The 14,369-nt window shown below is 34.3% G+C and overlaps 2 protein-coding genes across 2 annotated transcripts; one reads left to right on the top strand and one right to left on the bottom strand.

Moving 5' to 3' along the window:
* Positions 1-1,708: 1,708 nt before the first annotated feature.
* On the top strand, positions 1,709-3,851 carry LOC142619907 (transcription factor MYB53-like). The gene is made up of 4 exons (XM_075793269.1): positions 1,709-1,848; positions 2,008-2,275; positions 2,633-3,376; positions 3,597-3,851. Exons 1-4 carry the CDS (start codon positions 1,821-1,823, stop codon positions 3,628-3,630), a joined length of 1,074 nt encoding a protein of 357 aa, XP_075649384.1. The 5' UTR covers positions 1,709-1,820; the 3' UTR covers positions 3,631-3,851.
* Positions 3,852-11,407: 7,556 nt separating this feature from the next.
* LOC142619906 (inositol-tetrakisphosphate 1-kinase 2-like) lies at positions 11,408-12,879 on the bottom strand. The gene has a single exon (XM_075793267.1). The coding sequence runs from the start codon at positions 12,739-12,741 to the stop codon at positions 11,548-11,550; it is 1,194 nt and encodes a 397-aa protein (XP_075649382.1). The 5' UTR covers positions 12,742-12,879; the 3' UTR covers positions 11,408-11,547.
* Positions 12,880-14,369: the final 1,490 nt, after the last annotated feature.

Raw genomic sequence — 14,369 nt, 5'->3', positions numbered from 1 at the left:
TAGTAAAATTTATTGTCATCAAATAAGAAATTTAAAGATTCGAACCTTACATTTACTAAAAATTAATAAATGTCTTAACCAAGTAATAATAAGCAATTTTCACGGATTAGATGTCATGGTTGAAACTTTGCCGCATATCTATCAAAAACAAAATTATGGTTGAAATTTTGTAGCATATCTATCAATAACAAAATTATCCATATCTACTCATGTTGGGATGTACAAAAGCTTGAGTACGTTGACCGCTTGCATGGCACTGGAAATCATAGAGCTGAATCGGGTTAGGTAAAAATAATAGAGGCCAACCAGCATGGGTGAAAATAAAAAAGAGAGGCTGACGAAAATTGATACTGAAACTGCCATTTCTTCCTTGTTTTTTATAATCTTTATTTCAAAATAATAATAGAGAATTAGTCATGCCCTGGTCAAATACCTTTTTTTTAAGGAACGATAGCACACAGTATGCACAAAAATATACCCTGCCCAAATATACTAGAACGTGACTTTAAGTCTTGTTTTCAAAAAACCCTTTTAGTAAATGAGGCATGAGACGTGTTGTAGTTCACTGAGATGAATGACTTCCATGATTAAACTGATGTGAAATAAGACTATTTGATTTTACCGTTGGCTTCTTGTTCCTGTCCTTTACTGTATGCGGTGGGGGGTTGGAATATATGGAATTATTAAAGATTTTTTAAATCTCTAAGATGGCTGATGAGAGAAGAAAGTTGGTAATTTTAATTAAAGTTCTTAATTAATGTACAGGGAAATAATGATGATAATATGATTGCATTATTAATTTATAGAATAGTCATTGAAGATTATAGCAACCTAGCTATATGCACATATGATCAAATCAACCTACAGAAATTTGGAATAGCTTGGTCCTTGGCTAAATGGCCAATTAAGAAGGTTGGTTAAGGATTACGAACACTTCAAATTGGCCAAAAATTTGCATGAAGAACAGTCAAAAGTTGAATGCTTGGACAGTTCGACTTTGCCTTTAACACGTACAGTCCAAGTTCAACCCAGGCTATAGCTTTAGCTACCCAATTAATCAAAAGTATCCTCTTCATTTTCTTTGAAATGGATTAGAGACCATTCATTTAATTAGTTCAAATTTTATTTCTTGAGTCTGACGTAATAGAGAGTAGTATCGTGTCATTTAAAATTTTAACTAATATGATATATATTAGATATTTGGATAGAATTCTGAACTTTTTATGTTACATTAGAATTATAAAATTGCTTTATTTCAAATGAAAGAGGATGCTAGATCATTGATAGACTCATAATTCAATAAGGAGATCTATTAGTTAGTTTACCAAAATGCTTAGCATTTCCCAAATCTCCACTCTCGAAAGGTAATAAGTTCATAATACACTTCCTGCCATTAAAGCCGTTACAGTGTTTACATGTTCTCCTTTTAAAAAATAAAAGCCATATTTCATACATTTTAGTAAAAAAAAATTTTTTTTTTTTTTTGAAAAATACCTAGATAAGAACATATAACTGTCCAAAATAATGGGCCCCAAATTACTTTCAATTATAATGGTGAAAAAGATTAGTAAACTCTCCAACGCGTCTCAAAGTTGTAGTATTCCAAAAGGCATGACCATGAGAATTAAATAAGGACAAAACTTGGAACTTGTTAGTTATATACTTATATTAGATAAATTACATGTCAAAATGTCATCTCATGGAAAAGAATGCTTCTACTTTACACTATGACTAAACTATGTTATTTCCAAACATCCCATACACACTATATAACTAGGACTTCCTTGTTATATTTCCAACATTACTGATCCAACACCTTTATGCCCCAGCTGCTCACAAAACTCCAAGGTCTGTTTCTTATGCTCTTTTTTTTTTTTGTTATCCCAATTCCCAAGACAACCTAAGGACAAAATTACTCATTGGGATTAATCCAATGACTCATAGAAAAAGCATTTAATGGAAATTAATTCTTCGTACTCAAAATATTTTTGTCTTATTTCTCTGCAGAAATGATGGGGAGATCACCAAGCAGTGATGAGAATGGCTTAAAAAAGGGGCCATGGACACCAGAGGAGGATCAAAAGCTGGTAGATTACATTCAGAAACATGGGCATGGGAGTTGGAGAGCACTTCCAAGGCTTGCAGGATTGAACAGATGTGGAAAGAGTTGCCGGCTTAGGTGGACTAATTATCTGAGGCCTGATATCAAGAGGGGCAAGTTTTCTGAGGAAGAAGAACAAATAATCATCAACCTACATGCAGTACTTGGAAACAAGTAATCCTTCTAAAACTTATCATATCTTCATGAAGTACTCGGAAATAAGAATCCTGCTAAAACTTTTCATTGAATTTTTTTGTAAAATACTTTCCTTGTCATGGATAATATGGTAGCTGCTCGCCTACTCCATTAGTTAATACTAATTATTTATATATATATATATATATATATATATATATATATATATATATATATTTTATGAACTGAAAATTTTACATGGTATTTCTATTACTTCACTCGCACAGTTTTCCAAAAATAGTAAGCTTCATTGAGTTAAAGAAAAGGAACCCTTTAGACTAAATAATATTGAATGACATTTCAAAGTGATCATAAATTCTTTGTGGTTCATTGTAGGTGGTCGGCCATAGCTACCAATCTTCCAGGGCGGACTGATAATGAAATTAAGAACTTTTGGAACACCCATTTGAAGAAAAAGCTTCTTCAAATGGGTATAGACCCAGTCACCCACAGGCCAAGAACTGACCTCAATATTCTTTCCAATCTGCCACAATTGCTTGCTGCTGCTAATTTTGCCAATTTAACAAACCCTTGGGACAATGTTCTTAGGCTGCAATCAGATGCCACACAACTTGCAAAGATTCAAGTGCTGAATAACATAATCCAAGTCCTAAGTGCTAGTCCTTCAAATATAGAAGCAATCAATCATTTGGTGTCGTCATCCATTCCGGAACATCAACTATATGAGTACTTGCAAATGAACTCAAAGCTTGAAGGACTTGTCAATGGCTCAGCTGGTTTTCCTACACAAAGCCTTACTCAAATGCAGGTCAATCTTCCAAACTTTGAGATTCCCCAGCTAGCACAACCCAGTGATACTCAGCCTATAAATGGCTTGAAAATTTGTAATGGCAATAACAGTGATTGTCACCAACTTGGTACCTCATATTTCATCCCACCTTCAAATGCACTTCCTAACTTAGTTTCACCCTCGCCTGAGTGTTCCATTGTCAGTCAAATCGAAAACAAGATTAACCCAAATGATATATCTAATCCTTCATCCACTTCTACCACCTTTGAACCTTTGGGAGATATGATGGATGATGAAGCAAGTGATTCTTACTGGAAAGATTTTATTGAGTAAGTGTTTCCCTTCAGTTATCAAAATGCCTAGATTTCATGTTTTACTTACAATTTACATGTCTGGTGGATACATGATAATCAACTTAGTGTTGCTTCTCTTTATAGAATTTTTTTGGCAAAAGAATAACTGTTTTATTTTTTATATATTTATTTTTTTCCCTTTTAACTGTTCACTTGTTTAGTCAAATTTCTTATTTATGAATATCTTTTACTGCAGGCAAGCATCTTCGCAGCCATGGCCAATCTCATAGAAGGACGCACTTTCCCTTTATATTACAAGAGTTAGATTCATTTGTAAACCAAATATATACATGTCGTTCATTATATATATGAGCTGGATTTGCTAGACTTTTGCTATACCATATATATAACATCCCATTGTATGAAAGGTACAATATCATTCATGTAATCATTTTCTTACACGTTTTTGTTGTATATTAGATCCTTTGATTAATTGCAGAAATATAAACTCAGTGTGATCTCTATATTATCTTCTTTCTTTTCTTTTTTCCTTTTTTTCTTTTCTTTTTTTCTGCTCTTAATTATATATAGAACATCATGAATCACAATAAACCTGTGCACGGTACATCAAGATATAAAATGGTCAAAATGGTTTTGAAAAAATCATGATGAACGATTGGTACTTTTATTTGTAAACTTCCATACTCCTTCAATGATTGAAAATGCAAACTTCACTTGGGCCCAGTGAACTAATTAATGTCATCTTTCCGTGAACACCAAGTGAATTCTCATTTTCAATGAAACAAGACACACACAGACAGACAGACAGACAGAGAGAGACCTGGCTCAAACATAATCAAACAGTGGGTGAATTTAAAACAGGTTAGTTGTAGAGAGCTTGGGACACGAAATAGATTCGGGAAAATGACACATCTTCTCGAAGTAGAAGGGGGAGTCTGACCTTTTGTTAAGGAAAAACTCATGCAAAACATGATCTCTAATTAGTGTAGACAGTCACAAACCCTAAGACAAACATGCCCAGATCGAGCTCCATTATCTGTAATGTGTTGGCTTTGTCTCTCTCTCTGATGAAAGTAGCTAATAGCCACACAATATTAGGATAAAAATATAAGAAAAAGTAAAATTAAAATAATGACTATGCTTTAACTAATTGATAGTTATATCTGTCCTTTGGTGAAAAGTCAAGACTTTTTGTTGCCTATTAGGTGAGGATATTTCCTTTTGATTTAAGCCATTGATGCAACACTCAAGCAAGCAATTCACAAAGATAACAACTACCCCCTCCCCTTCTCCCTATTTTATAGTAAGCTTATTATTTTGGTCCATAGATTGCACGTTGCAAGTTAATTTACTCATATGAACTATTCTTTTTATATGGGCCTCTTGATTTTGAGACTGTTGTCCTTTATTTTTATTTTTCCAGTTTTTCCAGAAATCAAGTATGGTGTCTCGAGAGAGGCGAAACATCTTTAAAAAAAAAAAAAAAAAAACAAAACAAAGGTTGTAAGTTGTAACAACGTAATATGAGCTTATGAGAAATCCCATTAGCACAAGCTAATCTTTTCTAAGAAGGGACTTCATGATAGTAGTAGGTACCCCTCATTGACCTTTAAATAACAACTAGCCCACCTACCTTGCCAAATGCTCGTTGATTCCATCCTATCTAAGATTTGATGTCATGGACTCATGGCTTCTCTCTCTCTCTCTCTCTCTCTCTCTCTATATATATATATATATATATATATATAAAGTATGCTTCTGTGTGATTCATCAAAGAGTAAAAAAGTTTCTAATTTTAACACAATAGCACATCACAATGTCTTTTTTTTTTTTTTTTTGAGAAACATTACAATTTTAAATTTTTTTTTAGAATACTAAATATTTTTAACATACACACAAAAAGAGAATAAGGTTTTTAAAAAAAAACTTTCAATGATGTATATCTAAAAAAGTTTATCATAATTTTAATTAATAACACTGAAAATGTAGGTGAAACAATTTAATGCTTATTACTAAAATTTATTCAAGAACACAAGTTTCCTTTCAAAGACTAGATTAAGGACCCTCCAATTTTGACATTGGTTTTCTTTTATACTCATTCTATGGAAGAGTTTAATTGATGTACGTGGGAGATTTCTCCTTGCTTTTTGCATGGAAGTGCTCTTGAAATGTGCTTCTTGTCTTTATGTATGACAAAGGACAATGCTAGCTAGTAATGCACCACTTCGTTCTTCTTAGTGTACGTGTCTCCATGTAGGGCTAGCTAGGATGGCCCAAGGACATCATGGGTTTGACAGAACCATAATACCCTAAGCCCAGCCCTTGTGACAGTACAATCGACAACTAATTTTTTAAGTATATGTCCACAAAATAATGTTTTAAATGACTGTTCACTAATAGCCCAGATAGATACTTTTTTTTTTTTTTTTTGAGATTGTCTCTGGTTTTTGGTTATAACAAAAAGGTTAGACAATGATAAAAGTTAACCCCTATAGAGTTCCTATGTATTACAGCAAGTTTCGAGCATAGCTCTCTTACCAGTAGGACCTAAAAATATGGGACCATTTTGAACGGTCATAACCCCAATTATCTAAGAGATACGACTTAGATTTCTGAACTCGGTCAACCAATCATAAATGACAATACCCACACACAAAATTCTAGCAACTCGTATGGTTTTTATTTTATTTTACATAATTTAAAAACAATAAATAAAAAACAAAACAAAACAAAAAATGACGTTATCAAGTCGTAAAAACTATACGTATAATGGTCATGAAGTCCATGCAGGAATGTATTACATGTGAAATTTTTTTCGACCAAGATAAAAAGTCAGATTTAATTGGCTGGGGATAGAAGGACAGGAGTACAGGACCAAGTGTTGCGAGGAGGACTATAACATGAATAAACCTTTTAGACCTATAAAATAGAAATTTTGTCAAGACTAAGAGTCTTGTAAGTTATAACTCAACTTAAATTTTTTGATATTTTCAATAGAGACATCCATAGTGCAGGTTTTCTTTTACTTAATTATCAAAAAAAAAAATAAATAAACCTCATGTTTTTTGGCTTTGTCCCCTATAACAATATCCAGAATTTTGATGCCTCTTTGTGCACTCTTTCAGTCTCCAATTGGTCAAATAGCCAAAATTTTTTATTCTAATTAAATAATACTCCATCCGTCCCATTTAGTTTGTCTTCTATTTTATTTTGGGATGTTTCAAAATATTGTCCTATTTCTAATAATAAAAGTTATTAATTTAATTTACTAATGTTCCTATTATACCTTTATTTAATTTTCAAAACTACTCCAATTGAAAAGATAATCAACTTTATTTAAGAGTAGTTTTGAAAACTAATATATTTTTAAAAGTTAGACAAGACAATAAATGATGTTCCCTTAAAAATTTTAACATTCAAATAGAATAAACTAAATGGGACGGAGGAAGTACTTCTTTTCTTTTTCTTTTTTCTTTTTTTGAAAAATTGATAGTTGAGGGTACAGCCTTATAGGGGAATTTGAAGTTTAAGCCTGAGTTAAATGATACTTAGTTTGTAGAGAAAGCTGGAAATTCACATTCACATTCTGAGCATATCATAATTATAACCTCTTTGTGAGTGAAAATTGCATGCCTCAAGTTAATTCCTCAAAAAGAAAATGAACCACAAAAAAAAAAATCCTATTTTGCCAAACAATTTTGTGCACTCCAAAGTGATTTTAAAAACCCAAAATGGACAAAGAACTGGAAAATAAGACTGGTTATCAATTATCTGGTCCGAAGTAATGATGTCATAATTAATATAATTTAAAATATTTAAATAATTTTTATGTGAATTTTGAATTTTCATAAGTTATATTAATATATATATATATATACTGCCTTTTTTTTCTAATTAGTAGTTGTTGACAAAATAAAGTTTGCTATTTAAGCTTCATATTTTTATTTTTATAAATAATAGTTTAAAAACTAAAACGAAAACATAAACGACAGAATGAAAACAAAAACGAAAACGTAAATGACAAAATGATTAGACAAGTAAATTTCGTTCCCAATCATAATATCACACAAGTTTACTCTTCTTTTTTCCCCCCTAAATTTATCACCACACGTTATCACTTAACTTTAGATCAGATTCAAATTTCTTTTACTTTTCAGTCTTCTCTCCCCTATAGTCTTTTCAGTAAAGACAGTAAGACATCAATCTCTCTCTCTTAAGACATATTCTTTCTCAACATTTAGTAATTCCAATCAAAGTCCAATCGAAGGCTCAACTTTCCCATACATTTCATCCAACAAAAGTTTTCACTTTATTTTATTTTCACCCACATATTTGAGACTTCCCCGATCTCATATCAATTCAGATCTAAGAAGTTAGTAAAATTTGGTTCTGGTTTTTTTTTTTTTTTCCCCCTTCTTCTTCTTCAATTACAAGAACCAGTTTAACTGCACCAATTCTCGGTTTTGCTTAGTGAACCGCTGATTTCTGATTTTTCATGCTTTTTCTTTAATGTTCAATTTTTAATGATAACCGGCCCGGATCAATTTTTAGTGATTTCCGATTTTTCTTGCATTTTCTGTAAGCCAACCGATCCAATCCAATTTTTAAAACCATAGTCATTTCAAAATTTTGTAAAAAAAAAAAAATTAAAAAAAAAAACAAACAGGAGAGCCTAGCAATTGAAATTCTAGACAGTAACAATCAAGATGATGCTCAGTGCCATTGAGTAAGAACCAAATTAGGAGATTCTTAAACATAATCCATAAGACTAATAACATTTGGGAAGAAAAGAGATAGAGAAAAGTCACGGGCTCTGAGAGGCCTGCATTTGGAGTTGGACCTCCAAATCCAAGCCCCTCATTTCTCAAGGTGGATGTCAGATTCAAGCCCACAAAGATTTTACTAAACTATTAAAGTGGATTTTCTTTCTTCTTTCCTACATTTACTCTTTTTTTTTTCTTTTTTTCCTATTGAAGTCCTAGAACACTCTCCTTGGTCTAGAACCACTAGCGGAGCCAGAGGGGGGGGGGGGGGGGCGAGGGGGGGCCCTTGCCCCCCTTGACTCCTAATTTTATTTTGTATTAGTAGTCACATGAAAAAAAAAAAAAAAAAAAAAAAAAAAAAAAAACTTCTACTTGTTAAAACTTGAAAGTGACCAAATCACCTATTTCACTTTCTTTTTTTTATATCATTATTTACACTATTTTTATATTTAGGATACTTTTCACAGTATTTTATCTTTGAATGATGTTAGAGATATTACAAATTTTACTACTTATGTCTTACAAATTGGCATGTCACCAATCACAAAAAATAATTTCAAACATTTATTCATTATATTTTTTAAGTAACACTAATCATATTTTTACTCCATCAGTTTGTAAATTTTTTAGTAGCTATGAATTAGTTGTTTTTGTTTATTTATTTTAATAATATGAAATATATTCATATTTGCTTACAATTGTTTATTTATTTTGTTATTATTGTTGATTAATGTTTTTTTAGATAAATTTCACTTTTAATATCGTTTTTTAATTTTGCCCCCTCTAGAATAAAATCCTAGCTCCGCCACTGTCTAGAACCTAGATACTTCAATAGGTAACACCACCGAGATGATGCTAAGTGCCATTGCATATGCTTTTCAAGTATCCTACAATTAATCAAGTATGTCAGATTCAAACGTCTTATAAGTTATAAGGTTACAGGAATACTTTGTTACCATAACTCAAAATCTACAAAAACAACACAGAGTAGAACTACGAGAATACTTTGTTGCCTAGCGTCACCACATCGTTGCAAAGATCTACAATTTCTTGACTTTGAAATAGCAGAATCCTTATAAATTTGGTCATGAAGGTACATGCCACGCATTACTGAACAGGGAAGACCAAGCTATTCACCTTACTACATTGTATATCATAGGGATGCTTAAGACAATCAGGAGTGCCAAAAAAAACCCCCCAAAAAAGTATGAAGTCATATATCATGTTTAATGTTTGGGGTAGGGGATGAAAAAAGAAATGGATTACATGTCATCAAATCACAATGGAATCACAGAAACTCCATAGAACACCCAAAATCAGAAATCAAATATAAGATTGACAAAATGCTGAACTAACCTCCCATTTATTTTAACTGTAACATGCTACTAGAATGACAAAACCCTGATATCAGAACCTTATCTTTCCAATAACTTCAATATTTATTAGGGAAAAAAAAAAGGAAGTTACAAACTTACAATAATGTAATGCTAGTCCACACACGGTACAAAAAACAGAGTCTAGAGGTGAACAAAGGACAGTCACTAACAAAAACGTCCTTCACAATTATTTTATAATAGGTAAAGATGAAGCTTATACATTAGACTAGAACACAAGGGACCTCATCTATGCAGCAGCCTGTAAAGCATACCACAAAAAACAATGCCCTAAATAATAAATGAGATGGTAGCCAGCAAGCCAAATAGGAAACCAGTTACTCCAAAGAAAATGTATCAGAAATTTCACTGACATTTCCATCAAAATTTTACAAAATTAGCAAGCTTGGCAAAAACCATTGAACCTCCTAAACTTTAGCATTTCTTTCTAGACTTTTTCACATTGATTTCTATTTAAATGGAAACATGAGGAAGATAAAATATTGTTCCTTTTTTCTTTCCCAAAACAACAAAATCTTATTCTTTAGCCCATGACTACCCTCTCAAAAGACAGGGATGCACACGTTCCACACAGCTCCTCATATCTTATTCACAAGAACCAACATTGCCAATCACTCACACCACAATTGAACACAAACACCAAAACTTACCAGCATTTAGTCAAATACAAATTGACCCTAATGACTTATCGCAATGTACCATCTAACGTACGTTAATCTCAACTCGAAAACTTTGAAGATTCCTTCCAATACACTAACCTGGATGCAGCTATATTATCAGCCATACGAGCATCACATTACATTGGAAGACTTACCAAAAAAAAAACATCATTAGAAGTATCCTATCAACACATTAGCAGCAGGGACTGGGTAAGAAATCACAAATTTGGAAGTTCAATGATTAAATTACAAGGCAGATAAGCAGGGACTATATGAAATCACAGGTTTGGAAGCTAAGTGATCTGATTGTAAAGTTGATCTAATCTGCTTAAGGCATTGACAACTCCTTCCTCTTGCTAGGTGACTAGATTAGGAGTTTTTATTTCAATCTTCTTAATGAATTGACAAATACTTTTGTCTTCTTTCTTCACCTAATCCCTTGACCACAAAGAAATTGGAAGAAGAATGCAACAGAGTAGAATGGAAATAAGGTAAAGTGTATGGAAAATGAGAGAGACAGAAGCAGAGTAGATGCATAATTTTAGTTCTGCCCTTAAAGCTTCAAATGTTTCTATGGTTTTCCCCAATTTGGAAATTTATTTATAAATTTCCAATACTTAGCATTCATAATGCATACAGTCATTAATGTTATGCTATTTTAGATGCTGAAGATTGGATACGAAAAAGCTCCTGGTGAACAAGGGCAATGCAAAAATATGTTTTAGGCTTCTGTTTTAGGAAGGGAGGATGGATCCTAGGAAGCAGACACACAACAAAGACCAAAAACCCTGGTGTTCCTTGCCCAACACATATGGACACTGCCGCCGGCCTGTTTGGAGAATATAAAAAATTATGCATTTAACCACTAATCCCTTTAAAAATTGATATCTAACCCATGTTATGCAGATCTTAAAATAAAGACTCTGTAGATGTCATGTATCAATCCTATATCCCTATTATAGAAACTTCAATACACCAAAGAAAGCGGAATGGAACTCATACATGCTAATATGGCAATAAATTTACATCACTTATTTATTCAAGCAAACCAGGACAACTGAAGCAAATATCATACTATGCAAAATAATCATGAAAGCAGCCAAAGTGTTTTTTTTTTCCCTGTCTATGTGTGTGTGGAAGAAAGCAACCATAGTTGAAGCATGAAAAGGAAGACAACCCATTGTTTCTTAAATTATTTAGAGATTCACCAAAACGGCTAATCCACTCCAATGCAAGAAATAAATAGATGGCGATTTATAGAATAAACAGCAAAATTCATACATTCAATTTGATAGGTAAAACACACTTGACAAAAAAAGCCAAAAAGGTACCCCCCCCCCCCCCCCTCACACACACACACACAGCAGTACTCACACAAGTGCTTCGCTCTCTTCAATCTCGCCACCTCTCACCTCTTGATTCTCCTTCGCCTCCAATCCCACATTCCTCCTCTTATCTTCCACAACATCACAAAAAAAATCCACAAAAACAGACTCATAATCGGGCATTTTAGCGAACCCAGGAAAGTAATTAATATCAATAACAAAGTACCTATTCCCATCTCTACTATCCCTAATCAAATCAAAGTTAAAAAGCCTAAGCCCCATCGCCTCCCTCAACCCATTGGCTAACTCCATCACAAACTCCGAAGGCGGCATTTCCGCCTCCTCCACGAGCTTCTCCACTCCAGAAATATATCCCTCCACCTGATCAGAAGAAGGATCATTCTTCGCAATCAAATTCGATATCTGCTTAAACAACAACAAACCCTCATCCGGCGCCATATTATTCAGCGTCTCTTCCGATATATCCGGCAACGATTTCCTCTTCACGCATTTCACGTGATCGCCCACCACATACACCTTGAAAATCACTCCGCCGTGGTTCACAAATTCTTGCATCAGAAATGGTTTTTTCAGCTTCAATTTCTTCAACCCGTTCTCGTTGAACACCAAGAACATCTCGTGTGACTTGCCACTGCCGTCGACCGACAGCTGCTTCGCTATGAACGGAAACTTGAACCCTTTTTCTTCAATCGAATCCGTAATATTCTCCGACTCTTCCAGCACTCTTTGATTTGGAACCCCGAGGGTTTGGTTCCCTTGAGGGATTTTCAAGCTGGTGACCACATCAAGCATGGAGGCGCGGCTGTGGAGATGGTCGATTGCTTCCGGCGGGTCGATTACGACGACGTTTGGGTGATGGAGAGAGAGTTGCTGCACTTGGTTGTTCCAATCGGAGCCGTAGATTTTGTGGATGATGCAATCGAACGGCCCCTGTTGAGCTAAGGGTTGGGTGGGGTTGATTTCAATGAGATCGATGCCGCGTTGTTTGGCGTGATTGATTAAAGAGTTTTGCATGAAGCGTTGCCCATCCTTTGGGGAAAAAGCGTAGCCTATGCGGTACATTGGAGAAGACATTTCTTTTATTTTTAATTTGTGTTTGGGAGGAGAGAAGAGTAATAAGTAAGAGAGGGAAAACTCAATTCGTTCGTAAGAGTTGATATAGAGCTCAGTTTCAGTGTTTTTGAGAATGAACGGCAGAGAGTGTTTTGATTTGGACATCTGAGACTCAGACAGAAAGTTGTTGTTGCGGAGAACGAACGCGAGCTGACAGGTGTTATTGGGTCCCGCATACGTGCTGCTGTGACTCAAGGTATCAGATTCGATTGACAGGCAAGGATTTGCTGCATTGCATACTAGGTTGCTGCAGTTTCTGCATGCTCAGCTAGGTGGCAAAAAACTTAAGTGACACATTTCCTGCTTACATGCATGGCATATGATTAATTTTGAGTGTAATTTCTCCGTTAATTTAACATTTCTCTCACATATCTATTGCTATGAAATACTTATGATGGGAGGAGGATTTCACCGCCGAAAGCAAAAATATTTTGAAATATTACTTTATTTATTTTAATATTTTATTTCATAATATATTTAACAAAATTTTAGCTTTTAGCAATTTAAAATATTATTTTATCTATTTTAATACATTTTTTCACAATATATTCAATATCAAATGTTTTTTTATCACTTCTGTAAGTGCACAATTGCGCATAGACCTAAAGACAAACGTGGGCTCAAGCCCAATGAGCCTTAAATAATAAGATGTGTAGAGTGTGGATTTGAAATTTAGGTTAGGAATGTGGGAAGCTTGGTAAACAGGCTTGAGTGTTACTGTATTTACAAATAATAAACAAATATGACAAAGGAACCTCTTCGGACGTAAGCCGAGAACGATTTGTGTATTATTTCTCTTTTTCTTTCAAAGATTACAGTTTTTAATCATTCTTCAGCTAACTGCCCGATCCCCCTCTTTTTCTATTTCCTCTCTTCTTAAATACTTCTTCTTCTCCCTCTTTGTCCACGTGTCACACGATTCTTATCCTTAGATTCCCCCTCACTTCCACCACCTTCCTGAAGTCTTTAAATAATAGCAGGAAGGTGAATTCTACTGTTCAGGGGTCATTTCCCTATTAATGCGGCTAGAGAGGTAGGTGCAGGGTCTTTAATGTGGAGGTAGCAGCCTTTTTCTGAGATATTTCTCTCACACCATTGCGTCTAAAAGGTATTTGGATCCCCATCTTAACCAACAGTTTTTCCAGAACTCTGCTTTTAATCTTCTTGGTGAATCCTAGGGTCATCGCGGGTCTGTCCGAGGGGAAATTCATCCTCGGACGAATCCTCGGACCTTCGCTCTGTGGGCTGACTTGTAGTCCTAAAGGCCTTTAGTTAAAAACGGACCGGCACCTGTCAATAAAGCCCAAGACCCAAATACTTGCTCAGTTCCTTTTACTCCCCACAACTTCATTTAATTTTTTTTCCTTTATTCTTCCATATATGTCTCTCTCTCTCTCTCTCTCTCTTGATGCTAAAACTTCCAACAAATTCACACTCTTCCTTCTCAACCTAGCAAACACATACCCACCTTAGCCACCACCACTAGGAAAAATTAAAAAAATAAAAACAGCCACCACCCATCACAATACCTACTCCACAATCGCCACAACCACACAACAATCACTACCACTATCACCATTGCCCACAACCGCAACCCCTAAGCACTAAAATGGCAAAATCACAAGCCCAAAACCACAACAACATCCATCACTAGGAAAAAAAAAAACCCTTGAAAATCAAATCTCCAAAGCCTCGCTAAGCATAGATTGGATCATCAAAAATTGGACCACTAA

This window comes from Castanea sativa, chromosome 12 (assembly GCF_040712315.1).
Source record: "Castanea sativa cultivar Marrone di Chiusa Pesio chromosome 12, ASM4071231v1".
NCBI classification, from domain to species: Eukaryota; Viridiplantae; Streptophyta; class Magnoliopsida; order Fagales; family Fagaceae; genus Castanea; species Castanea sativa.
The sequence above is the reverse complement of the archived record's forward strand: the minus strand, read 5'-3'. Positions and strand labels throughout refer to the sequence as shown.